Source organism: Coturnix japonica, chromosome 1 (genome assembly GCF_001577835.2).
Source record: "Coturnix japonica isolate 7356 chromosome 1, Coturnix japonica 2.1, whole genome shotgun sequence".
Taxonomy (NCBI): domain Eukaryota; kingdom Metazoa; phylum Chordata; class Aves; order Galliformes; family Phasianidae; genus Coturnix; species Coturnix japonica.
This window is the reverse complement of record NC_029516.1, coordinates 151,357,204-151,370,586: the sequence shown is the minus strand read 5'-3', so window position 1 is coordinate 151,370,586 and position 13,383 is coordinate 151,357,204. Positions and strand designations below refer to the sequence as shown.

Sequence of the window (13,383 nt, the reverse complement as noted above, 5' to 3'; positions counted from 1 at the left end):
GAAATGTGGGTGCAGATAACGTGCTAGTTATGACCAAGCGGCCTGTAAACTTCTTCCAGGCATATTCCGGGAGCCAAGCCCAACTTCCCTCACTTATGTGAGCAGTCAAAGGTCCACAACCCAGCTCTAGATAATGGAGCATTTGACTAAGAATGACTTTGTTGATGCTCGCGTTTTAAAAAGTTATTGTGCTGGAAACAATGTGATTTGTTTTTATTCCAACCATAATATTTCTTAGCCAAGTATTGAATATTTTCCTGGCTGCGCTCCTAGGAGCAGCTCCGCCTCTTTCTGCTTGAAAATTAGTATTCTTGTTAATGGTAAGAGGAGAGGTGTGCCTTAACAGAAAGCAGTGACCAGTGTGCGTTATCTAAAGAGTTTTAAGTACAGGGTTGCAAATGCTCCCCAAAAGGAAATGAGCAGGGGCTCAATTGTCTCGTTGATCTACTTGAGGGTGGGAAGTTTCATTTGCCTTTTGGAATAGCAGTTCATTTTTCATTAAGCTAACTACTGTTGACATCAGGTTGAAGTATGCAGCTCTGGTATGCTCTCAGAACACTACAGTTCTTCTAAGCTGTATGTTGGTGGTAAATTTGAGGGCCCACTCACTCACAGCACAGACAGCATTTTGTCTGTTGGTTTCTTTTCTCTTTTGGCCAAGTCCTCGGAATTAATTGTGCAAAGGAAAAATGATGCTGATAAGCTCTGTGTGATAATACACGGTTCTGATATAGTATAACCAGCTTATTGAAACAGAGTGTGCTTTCTGTCCCTTGGACTTCATCACTTTCACATGACTGAGTATTTCTGGAAGAAGTTCATTTTAAGTCCTTCCTAATTGTTAGCCTGCATTCTTCTTTTTCCTTCTTCTTCTAAGTTGTTTCTACCAGTTTTGTTTTGGATTAATTTCAGCTTTAAGGACATCGAGACTTTATATGGAGAGGGAAATTATTATACTGAATGGGCTTTGCTTTCTCATAAATCCAAGAGGGTAAAGGAATTCTGATGAAACCTTATGCACTCTACAGTTTCTTCACAGAGAGGAGTTGTAATGCATGTTAACGCTGAAATGTGCATTGGCTTGTGAAGATGGAGGTTTGTAATGGCGAGTGCTGGGAGCCTTATTTATGTGCATGCTACTGCACTGTGAGCTGCTCTCCTGGAGCTGGACACAGTACTCTCACTGGAAAGGACTGTGCGTGTGCTGGATCCACTCTGGCGCATATATATCCTATGCTACAGGTTTCCCTATTGCTATAAAATTGCCTGTTTATTTTTGTTCTTCTGTGTTTGATCTTCTTTATTTCCTTTCTTTCTCCAGCTATGAATCCCCAAACATTGCCTTACGCTGTGGTATTATGCTGAGGGAGTGCATCCGCCATGAACCATTGGCCAAAATCATACTTTTTTCAGAGCAGTTCAGAGACTTTTTCAAGTATGTGGAAATGTCAACATTTGATATAGCGTCTGATGCCTTTGCTACATTCAAGGTAATGTATTTGATACCTGTATCTTAGTGTCATATCAAAAATGGCATTCCATCAGTAATGATCGTTGAATATCACGTTGCCTTTAAACTGAATGTATTGTCATTGTTCAGTAAGGGGTATAATTAGTCCTTGGTGAGCTTCTAACAGCATTCACAACAGTGATTAAGTCTGCAGAGGATCTTCAGTTCAGCACAGATGCATGTTTCACTAATGTTCTTCATCTTGATGCCCTGAGGCCCTTAATGCAACCATTTAAAACTCAAATTAATCATGCATTACATACAGTTCTTGTGGAATGCATAACCTTTCTTCCTCCCCCAGCCTTGCCCAAATTAAAACCGCTACCCATCATGACCACAAACAGCCAATAGAAGGAAACATTTCAAATTCACTTTTGAAACCCTCTAATTGTTGCTGACTTTTGTGAGCTTGAGAGTCGAGTTTAGCCTAATGCTGTGCTCCTGGTAATTAGTTTTACATGTTTGCATGATTACATTTGTGACACATGGTTTGGTGCAAGGACTGCACTGAGAAGAGCCAAGTAGGTAAAAGTATCATGGAGGCATGTACTGGAGGAAGGCCTTGGTGTTACCGTGGCCCTCGTTTGCGTGGTGGTGTAGAGACTTCTGTCTTTTGACGCTATGCCATTTCCCACTGGGGCTTCCTGACAGGTGTGAAGCTGCTGGGCACAATCTGTGGGTCCTCTCAGTGCAGCAGGAATGGACCAATAGCAGGAGGCAGGGTTTGCATTTCTGAATGCTCCAAATGAAGTCTGTGTTTGTATTAAAAGTGGAGCTGGGAAAGGCATGCCAAATTTTATGGGATTTGTATATGATCATCATCTTTCTTGCATAGGTTTAATATAGTTTTTAAGCACAATTTGGTGCCTATGGTCAAAATATACACAGAAGATTGGTTTATTTCTGAAAAATAACAAGCTGGAGAAAATTATTTTCAGGTAAAGATTCATCTAAATATAGAAGTAACTTTTTTCCCCCTATCATTGTGTTCTTTGCTGCCATAGAAACAAGTTGTTCATTCTTTCCTCTCAAAGCTAATTAGAAACATGATTAGATAGACCTAACTTAGGAGTATCTGTAAGGAATGTCATTTTGGCAGTTTACCACATACTGAGCTGTGGCCTCAGTTTCAGCCACTGATGGAACATGTTGAAGATTTGCACAGTGGAAATGATGTTGTGTTCGTAAGAAATGAGCTGAGCAGGATTGGAAGATACTGCTGTTGAATAAGCTGTGCTGACGTTGTGTCCCCCCAGGCTGCAGGAGGGATGTGGACACAGGTCAGTTAAGCTGTGACAGGAACTAGAGACTGCTGCGACTCCCCCAAGGCAGGAGGGATTGGTCATCCTTCGTGGATCTGCAGCTGTGGAACTTATTTCTGTCCCTTGTGATCTGAGCATATTTTTAGCAGGATTTAAAAATAGGATTCTGCATCCTCACGTGCATTAGGAAGAGAGAAGTATGGGGGCAGTTGTTAGGTCAGAAATCACCTCTTAAAATGCTTGTAGCAAGTTATTAAACTGCATTTTGTTATAAATCACCTTTTAGCACCTGATAGATACCTGGAAATAAATCAGCTGCTCATCTCACCTTCTATTTGACTATTACTCCAAGTAACTGGAACAGCCAGAAGTGATGTGGAAGCAGTTGAACCATGAAGTGCGGAGTTACCTCATTTCTAATTAGTGCTACCATCACTTACTGGGTGTATTGCTGAGCTCAGTGCTCTCAGTTCTGTTTCCCACTTGTTGGGTTTGTAGTGTTGCTACCAGGGTTGTCTGGCTGGGAGCTGAAAGTCTTTCTGTGCACTGGAGGAGGATTTAGTTAAATGCGAGGTAAAGTCAAAGGTATTTACAGTAGGAAAGTATTGCAGTTTGTAATGATGTTGAGATGTACTTCTGAGTGAAATTCAGTCAGGTGCACAGCAGAGGGGAAGTAGAGCTGCTCAAAACGCAGAGGAAAACAGCTTGTATTTAGAGACAGTCAGCTATGGGGAGGGCGGAATAGTGCTGGCTGAATACTGCTGCTCCACGCTGCCTTGTGATTTCCTATGAGAGACTCATTTTGGATTATATTCCATTTGTGCCCCCTATTGAAAAATGTTGTACTTGCTTCATAAGTGCCTGCATCAAAGCCTGTGAATCACATTTCTTGTGCTCAGCTCAGAATGGAAACAACTGCTGGTTAAGGGACCAAAGCCGATCCCTCCATAAAGAGTTGTTTTGCTTTTCTCCTTTTCCTCACCCCAGCTTATTGGAAGTACTGTACACAGTGACCACAAAAAATAAGTCTAAAGGATGAGAGGAAGAAGGAATATAAAGAGCTTTAGAATAGCTTTATGTTGATTCTGTTAGCATTGACTGAATCCTCCTTCCAGTCCTAATGGAAACAGAACAACTAAATTTCATGCAGTATTGTTTTTAAATGATCTTTATTTATGGAAATCATGTTGGAAATAGCTTGTAGAAGATGAATATTCAGAATGTTAAAGTACATTTGAGAATAAAGGGATGGTTAAATAAGCACACTGTCCAACGTAGCCTTTCTCTGTTCTTTCCCAGGACTTGCTAACAAGGCACAAGTTGTTGGTAGCAGATTTTATGGAACAAAATTATGATACGGTGAGTACAAATGATAGGAGAACTTCCTAAAAGCTCTTCATGCTGAGGTGAAGGAGGACTGTTTTTACTAGTGGAAGATTTCATTCTCCACATAAAATAGTTGAACAGGATTGCAAACTAAACATTGCTTTTACAAAACGTGGTATTTAGAATGCAGATATCCAAGCTGTATTTCACACAGGGGACAGATGCCAAGATTTCAAGGGAGCTTGTGGCCATTCTGTCTCCTCATAGGTAAACAGTAGTGCAAAGTTAGTCAGTAGGTAGAGCACAGGGGAAAAAAATATTCATATTTGATACTCCAGAATTGATAGGATCATACTGGTGTCATTTTGGGACAGAGGAGAAATGTTACTGGATGAAGTTATTGCATGACTGAAAGTAATATGCATGTAATGGTGGGACTAAGATGTCATTATTCGTCTTACCATCCAAAGTAATTTAATCCCTTGATTTGTTGCCGTTTTTCACTTTGAATTTTTGTCTATGTTTTGAACCAAATGGCGGTCAGAAAAATTCTATTGCAGTTAACTAAAATTGGTCTGACACAGATAAAGGAGTGAGACCACAGGTTATCTTCTTGTGTTACCTTGGTATTCTTTATTTCACTGCCAGAGGAAAAGGGCCAAAGACTATTTCTTTCATTCTAGAGTTACCAAGAAGGTTAACTAAAGATCAGGCTGATTATTGCAGCGTCATAAATGCAGCTCAACTGGAACAAAATTAGGTGTCTGCTAATCTTTTCTGTCATTACTGAAGGACTATAGTAGAATAGTTTCCATTCTGTCTTTGCTGAACATTTAAATTTGGGGGTACAAATGCTGGTCACTAGGATTTTTCTCAGAAGGAGCAGGTTGGTTTATTTGGTTGATGGCTTGCACATACAGTAGCACTGCCACTCTTCTTGACCTCAAGATTCCTTTGACCCAATGCTGAAAAAGCCCTACTTCTTGTGAGCCTTGTTCTGTACACTGCTTTGATGAGTTGGGGTGCTGAAGGCAGGTGGCACCTTGCGAAAGTGCTTATGGCACGTGTCAGTTTGGGATGCACTGTCGCCAATTTGGGATGTCCTATTAATTCATGGAGCAAGTCACGACCATGATACAAGTGAGTAGGTGTAATGTGCTGGGCCCATGTGTCCTAGCAACAGATTCACTCCCATAAAAGAGAGCTGTGCAGGCAGTGGCTGAATTCTGTCCTAGCTGGCTCATACCACCTCCTCTTACATCCAGTTCATCTGTGGTATCACTTTCTGTGGTATTTGGCAGATGAGTATTGCTGGACATTAATTCACTACGTGATAGCAAACAAAGAAACAAGGCTGCAAGAGCCAGGCCTGGCATTGCAGTGAAGTGTTAGAGGATGGCACTGCTGCTACTTCTGCTGCTCCTGTGCTGTGGGAAGAACCGGGAGAAATGAATGGGGAGAAGGAAGGATGGACATGAACTGTGAATGCATTTGTGTTTTCTTGTTTGTCTAGATCTTTGAGGATTATGAAAAACTCCTTCATTCTGAGAATTATGTAACAAAGAGACAATCTTTGAAGGTAAAGTATAATTTCCTAGTGCTTTCCTTCTGAATTTGTATTTCGTGTTGTGCAAAAGATCAAAATGCATGTATGGCAATGAAGTAAGCGTGTCCTTGCTGACAACAACAACCATAAAAAGAAATGCTTGAGGATGCTCTCCATACAGTGCACAAGGGCTTATAGTGAATTTCATTTCCTGAATCTGTGATGAAGCATTGGACTGTTTCTATGGGATAAGCACCATTCTCTTTTTTCTCTGACCTCAAGTTTGTACTTCAGTTCAGCGCGTAAGTTAAAATGGACTTGGGAGTAACATCATAGTCCATGTTTGTCTATTGCTGCTGCAGCACTGGAATGCAGGTGGGAACACAATAGGTGTGTTCCTGTAATATCTCACTGAAATGAAGGATGTCCTTGTGAGACAGTTGCACTATACTTGCTTCTTGTCTAGCTGGCTCATACCAACTCCTATAACATTCAGTTCATATATGATAATCCCTACTATGAAATTTGAAGATGGGCATTAAGTAACTCACCACATGTTAACAAGCCTAGTTAATTTAAGCAAACACTGAAGTATGCTGCTTTTATTTCCATTCAGAAATCACATGTTAAATGGAAAATGCTCTTTTATTTTGTAATTGTCTCAATAGCTGCTGGGTGAATTGATTCTAGACAGACACAACTTCGCCATCATGACAAAATATATCAGCAAACCAGAGAATCTAAAGCTGATGATGAACTTGCTGCGAGACAAAAGCCCCAACATTCAGTTTGAAGCATTCCATGTGTTCAAGGTAAGTCAGCATGAGCTGTGTAACGGTGGTAGAATTTCTTTTCTGCTTATAAAAGTGTCTTTCAAGGTGGCCAAGAGAAAGCCTGTAAAAATAAGGCTAAAGATTGGGGTTTACAGTCATGTAAAGCATCTGAGAACATCTTCCTTGAAAACCTGTACCATGCAACCTCTGTTTTCATGGAGTCATAGAATGAGTTGGGTTGGAAAGTACCTTAAAGATGTAGTTTCAGTACCCTGCTGTGGGCAGGGTTGTCCCCCACTAGGTCAGGTTTTGCCTTCCTTCAGGTGAGTTCTAATCATAGAATCATAGAATTACTCAGGTTGGAAAAGACCTCAAAGATCATCAAGTCCAACCACAGCCTAACCATAGTACCCTAACTAATAACCCTCTGCTAACTCTTAACAACACTCTGCTAAATCTCTGAGTACCACATCCAAACAGCTCTTAAACAAATCCAGGGATGGTGACTCAACCACCTCCCTGGGGAGCCTATTCCAGTGTTTAACTACCCTTTCTGTAAAGAAGTGTTTCCTAATGTCCAACCTAAACTTACCTTGGAGCAACTTGAGGCCATTTCCCCTCGTCCTTTCACCTGACACCAGTGAGAAGAGACCTGCCCCGCTCTCACTGTAAGCACCTTTCAGGTACTGGAAGAGGGCAATAAGGTCTCCCTTCAACCTTCTTTTCCTCAGACTAAACAGCCCCAGCTTCCTCAGCCTCTCCTCGTAGGGCTGATTCTCCAAGCCCTTCACGAGCCTCGCTGCCCTTCTCTGGACCTGCTCCAGCACCTCCATGTCCTTTTTGTACTGAGGTGCCTAAAACTGAACACTACTCGAGGTGAGGCCTTACCAATGCCGAGTAGAGAGGCAGGATGACTTCCCTAGTCCTGCTCACCACACCATTCCTGATACAAGCCAGGATGACATTGGCCCTCTTGACTGCCTAGGCACACTGCTGGCTCATATTCAGCAGACTGTCCATCAGCACACCAAGGCCCCTTTCCATCAGGCAGCTTTCCAGACACTCCTCCCCAAGCCTGTAGGGTTGCCTGGGGTTGTTGTGACCAAAATGCATGACCCAGCACTTGGCCCTATTGAAACTCATGCCGTTAAGCTTGGCCCATTGATCCAGTCTATCCAGGTCCCTCTGTAGTGCCATTCTCCCCTCAGGCAGATCAACACTCCCTCCCAACTTGGTGTAATCTGCAAACATTCTGAGGGTGCACTCAATCCCCTCATCCAGATCATCAATGAAGATGTTAAACAGAAGCAGCCCAAGCACTGAGCCCTGGGGGATACCGCTTGTGACTGTCTGCCAACAGGATTCAACTCCATTGACCACATCTCTTTGGGTCCGGCAATCCAGCCAGTGCTTCACCCAGCGGAGCATACGTCTGTCCAGACCATGGGCAGCCAGGTTCTCCACGAGAATGTTATGGGGGACAGTGTCAAAGGCCTTACTGAAGTCCAGGTAGACCACATTGACAGGCTTACCCTCATGCACCAAGTGGGTCACCTCGTCATAGAATGAAATCAGGTTTGTCAGACAGGATCTACTGCTCATAAGCCCATGCTGACTAGGCCTGATCCCCTGGCTGATCTTTAATTTATCCATGATGGTTCCATAACCTTCCTGGGCACCGAGGTGAGACTTATGGGCCTGTAGCTACCAGGATCATCTTTCTGTCCCTTTCTGAAGATGGGTGTCACATTCAAGAGCCTCCAATCCACCGGGACATCCCCAGTCAGCCAAGACTGCCAAAAAATGATGGAGAGTGGTTTGGCAACCATATCCGCCAACTCCCTCAGTACTCTAGGGTGCAATCCATCCCACCCCATGGACTTGTAAGCATCCAGCTTTCGAAGCAGATCCAAAACTATCTCATCATGGATCTTGCAGGGCTTGTTCTGTTCCCCCTCCCCATCTACCAGCGCAGGGGGCTGTGTTCCCAGGGAGTAACAAGTTTTACTATTAAAGACTGAGGCAAAGAAGGCATTAAGTACCTCAGCCTTATCCCGATCCTTGGTGACCAAGTTGCCCTTGGCATCCAACAAGGGATGGAGATTTTCCCTAGCCTTCCTCTTGCTGTTGATATGTTTATAGAAATGTTTATTGTTCTCCTTTACCTTAGCAGCCAAGCTCAGTTCTAGCTGCGCTTTGGCTTTCCTAATTTTCTCCCTGCACAACTTCACTACATACCTGTAATTCTCATAAGTAGCTCACCCGCTCTTCCAGAGACCATAAACTTTCCTTTTGTTCTTGAGATCCAGCCAAAGGTCTCTGTTCAGCCAGCCCAGCCTCCTTGCCCGTCAGCTTGTCTCTGTGACTTGGGGATGGTCAGCTCCTGCGCCTTTAGAACAGTTTCCTTAAAGTATTCCCAGCCTTCCTGGGCTCCCACGCTCTCCAGAGTTACCCCCCAAGGGACCCTCTCAACCACAGTCCTAAAGATGTTGAAGTCTACCCTCCGGAAGTCCAAGGTAGCAGCTCTGCTGACTCCCCTCTGTGGTTCAACAAGGATTGAGAAATCTAGCATCTCATGATCACTTTGTCCCAGACGGCCTCCAACCTTTACATCCCCCACCAGACCTTCTCTTTTAATAAACAGCAGGTCCAGGATTTTGCTCCCCCTTGTCGGCTCCCTCACCAGCTGTGTCAGGAAGTTATCATCTCCCACACACTCTAAGCACCTCTGGGACTGTTCCTTGTCAACTGTATTATAATTCCAGCAGATGTCTGGGAAGTTACAGTCCCCCACCAGAACAAGGGGGAGTGACCTTGAGACCTCACCCAACTGTTTATAAAGCATCTTGTCCACCTCTTCATCCTGGGTGGGTGGCCTGTAGCAGACTCCCACAATAACATCAGTCTTGTTGGCCTTAGCTTTTATTCTGACCCATAAGCTCTCAACCCTATTATCACCCTCATCAATTTCCACACATTCAGTCTTTTTGAACATAGAGAGTTACACCAGCACCTTTCCTACCTAGCCTGTCTCTTTTGAAAAGTCTATAGCCCTCAATCACAGCACTTCAGCTGTGGGAGTCGTTCCACCACGTTTCCGTGATTGCAACTATATCAAAACTATCCGAACACACAGTTGCCTCCAGCTTCTCTTGTTTATTACCCATGCTGCGTGCATTAGTGTAAAGGCACCTGAGCTTGGCCTCCTTGCGAGTTGCCCTAATACCCTCATGACCATGCTCAGGTGTTTCCACAGCCACCAACCTCACACCAACCCTTGTGTTCTTCCTACAAAGGGGTGAGTCGTCATCCTCCTTCACCAACGGACAAGACCGTTGGGTCTGACAAGCACATCCCTCACCTGCAAGCATAGGGTTGTTACGTACAGGCTCCGTATCAGTGACCCCAGATACACCCTTAACTCCCTTCATACCCAGTTTAAATGCAGCATCATTCCAAACTCAGCTGAAGGTTGTTACTCACACACTGATGAAATGGATGGTAACAGTACCAAAATGCACTGCTTCTTGATTTTATTGAGGACCCTTTCCCCAGCTCTTATGTCATTTTACAATGTGATTTGGGGTAAGTATATTTAAAACAACAACAAAACCCCACAATGTCTTAAAACTCTTAGTTGAGATCAAAAGTAGATGGTACAAGTACTGTGCACCAGTGTGAGAGCAATTTGCTTTTAAAGGCATTAGAAAGATTTGGTAAGTCTTGTTTGAAATGAGTTCAATCTTTCCATCCTTTTGCACTCATCATTAATAGAATCTTAAATAATTACCAGACCAAAATAATGTTTTTCTTTTCATTATGATCGTAGAATATTAGGATGTACAGCTTCTCCTAAAAGCTTTTCATTTCCCCCACTAAAAAAGTCTTGAGCAAGATTAAAGAAGAAAAAATAATCTCTCCTTGACATAAGCTTGGTAAGCTGATTCCTTGCTGACTTCCTCCATCATCAGCAGAACCACCACGAGTAATTTCTCCTCCTTTCCAGGAGGTTTGTGGCTCCAGGTTATGGGAGCAGTCAGGTTCAAAAGACTTGCAGCTTTGAGATACCTGTGGAAGATAGGATTCAGAGGACTACGCTCTGTTTGCCATTCTGTGAAGAAATGCCATATTTGTGTGTATGAAACACATGAATTGTTGGTCCTGAATTAATGATAGGCACAGCCTGTGCCTTGGGAAGAGCTGAATTTACTATTTTGAGAAACATTTGAAAGGATTTTGAATAATTCACAATGACTCCAGTGTGCAACTGTGTCCTCCCATTGTGTTGCTCCCATTCTGCCTTCCCGTTCCTTCCTTCTCCTTCACCCACAGCTCATGTCGCATTTCCAGTTACAATGCAGGGATTGTAGACTCAGCTTTGCTCAACCACTTGCAGTTGCTACACCACGGACATCATGCTGAGCAAAATCGATAATGCACGATGGTGACATTACATCGTCTTAGTTCAAAGCACCAAACTCTGTCCTCAGATACTGTCCTCCATGGGATGTTGCTGTGTTTTGCCAGCAGTACCCATCAGCAGCATTAAAGCAGTGCTTTATGCTATCTTGTATGTGCAGTGTTCATTGTGTGGGAATTGCAGACTCAGAGCAGAACCCAACCAGCTGGAAATTGCCTGTTTATCACAGCAGAGTAACTCTAGAGGTGAAGCAAAGCTCCCTGACTGGGAGGTGCTGGCTTATCTGCATTCAGCTTCTCTCAGGTGGACAGAGGAGGTATAGAAGATGTTATAGAAAATCATCTTGTGAATTAGCTTTGTAGAAAAGGTCAGAGAAAAGCATTTTCCTCTGACCTCACTTTTCAAATTGAACTTGAATTGCTGGAGAACTAGTAAAGGAAATCCTTAAGTATTCAGGAGAATGGGAAAACACAGCTCCATTCTTGTGCCTTGTTCTGCAGTGTCCCTGCTCGCTGTCTCTGGGTTAGCATCCCCGAGCCCAGTTCTCTTATCAGCTGTAATAATTATGTGCTAGCGTAATTGGGAGAGAACTCTGGTCCTTAGCTTTGAATCTCATAAATATTAAACCCTGCCTGCATTTTTAGATTGTGCTCACAAAATACCTCTACGGCCTGGTTGAAATTACAGCATGCTGCCTGCAGTGATTTGAAATCAAAGATCTGCTGAAAAGTGGGTATTGCTGCTCTGACTGAGCTGCCAAAAGATTTAGGTTTAAATTTCCTGATGTAGATGTTTCACCAGTTAGACACCTTTGAAATGAAGTACTTGTTCTGTAAGCATTCGAGTTCTGACTCTCGTATGCTGCAGCCAACCTAAAAAAAAAAAAAAGAGATGTGAGTCCATGAGGCAATTTCTAATGGCTGAGGATTCAAAACTGTAAGAGAGACTGGAATGATGAGCACCTCGAGTGCAAAAATACTTGGCAGGTTGTTTGGTGGGGAAAATGCTGGTGCCCCTTTTTGCCCTAAGAACATTCTGCTCAGCTGGGATGCCTTGGGGGAAGAAATCTAGAACAGACAGTATCTTCTTGCAGTGCTTCCTTCCATTTTCCTCCTAGGTCATGCTTGATCTTCCTCCCAGCTGCTTCTTTCTCCTTCTCCTGTTGCTGGAGCAAGATGGAACTTTTGCCTTGCAGCATCACCCTGAAGGCTGTTGGTTATATAGAGCCGGATGTCCCATGGGGTGTGTGTGGGGGGATTAGCCAGTATCTCATAGATTGTCTTGGGTTGGAAGGGATCCCAAAGCCCATCCAATTCTAACCCCCTGTCTGCTGGCCACTCCTCTTTTGATGCAGCCCAGGATACAGTTGACCTTCTGGGCTGCAAGCACACACTGCTGGCTCACATTCAACTTTTCATCCTCCAGGACTCCCAAGTCCTTGGCAGGGCTGCTCTCGGTTCTTCCAGTCTGCATGTATCTGGGATTTCTCTGACCCATGTACCACACTTGGCTTTGTTGAACCTCATTAGATTCACTTGGGTCCACTTTTCAAGCCAGTCCAGGTCCCTCTAGATGGCATCCTTACCTTCTCTCATATCAGCTACATCACATAGCTTGGTGTCATCAACAGACTTGCTGGAGGTGCACTCAATCCCACTGTTTGTGTCACTAATAAAGGGGTTACAGAATACCAGTTCCAGAACGGACCCCTGGACACAGGGATGTTGACCACAACCCTCTGACTGTGGCCTTCCAATCAATTGACTCCTTAGGAAAAGCTAACCCACGCCGCCTTCTTCCTTCTCCCTCAGATATAGGCACAGGTCACCCTGTGACCCAGTGCATTTACAGATAAAGGCTTCTTAAAAACAAATAGGTTATTTTGAGGAAAACACCCTGGAGTAGCAAATTGGGATTATGTAATCCTTGTTCTCAAGCCGACATATAGCAAGATATATTTTACTGTGTACATCTAAAAATAGAGTGAGTACACTGTGTTTTGTGACCTCGCTATCATTCCTCCATTCCCTTCCATGCGCGTTGCAGCTCTGCCTGCTGCAGCCTGCTCTGCACACAGACACATAATGGGGCCATCCCGGCTCTGTCCTCTGGATCTGAGCCTGAAGCCGGGTGTGTAGCAGCGTGTCCTGTCTGTCTCTGCTGGGCTCACTGAGGATGGCAATGGCTGCTGGTTCATAGAATCATAGAATGGCCTGGGTTGAAAAGGACCACAATGATCATCCAGTTTCAACCCCCTGCTATGTGCAGGGTCACCAACCACCAGACCAGGCTGCCCAGAGCCACATCCAGCCTGGCCTTGAATGCCTGCAGGGATGGGGCATCCACAACCTCCTTGGGCAACCTGTTCCAGTGTCACCACCCTCTGAGTGAAAAACTGCCTCCTAAGGAAGTGAGGGCGCATTCTCTAACCAAGTGATTTTGGTGTTTGATTTCTCATGCAGAAGAGAGTGACAGTTCCACTTCGGGCAACTTTTTCTCAGTTGATTTTTCATTCCAGTCCTTTCAGATATATTCGCTTAACAGAA

General features: G+C 43.9%; 1 protein-coding gene and 1 long non-coding RNA gene across 5 annotated transcripts in view; one reads left to right on the top strand and one right to left on the bottom strand.

The window, feature by feature from the left end:
• Positions 1-13,383, top strand: part of CAB39L (calcium binding protein 39 like) — a 59,868-nt gene that overhangs the window by 42,661 nt on the left and 3,824 nt on the right. For all 3 annotated transcript variants that reach the window (XM_015851826.2, XM_015851825.2, XM_015851824.2), the window contains 4 exons: positions 1,322-1,490; positions 4,072-4,131; positions 5,612-5,677; positions 6,313-6,456. In XM_015851826.2, coding sequence (XP_015707312.1) covers positions 1,322-1,490; positions 4,072-4,131; positions 5,612-5,677; positions 6,313-6,456 — 439 coding nt within the window. The remainder of the gene's footprint in view (positions 1-1,321; positions 1,491-4,071; positions 4,132-5,611; positions 5,678-6,312; positions 6,457-13,383) is intronic.
• LOC116652761 lies at positions 10,218-13,106 on the bottom strand. Of its 2 annotated transcripts, none has more exons than XR_004305945.1 (2): positions 11,800-13,106; positions 10,218-11,709 (listed from the first exon to the last, which is right to left on the bottom strand). It is a non-coding gene; the product is annotated as an uncharacterized LOC116652761 (long non-coding RNA). The 2 variants fall into 2 exon arrangements; XR_004305946.1 differs by having other exon boundaries at positions 12,423-13,106.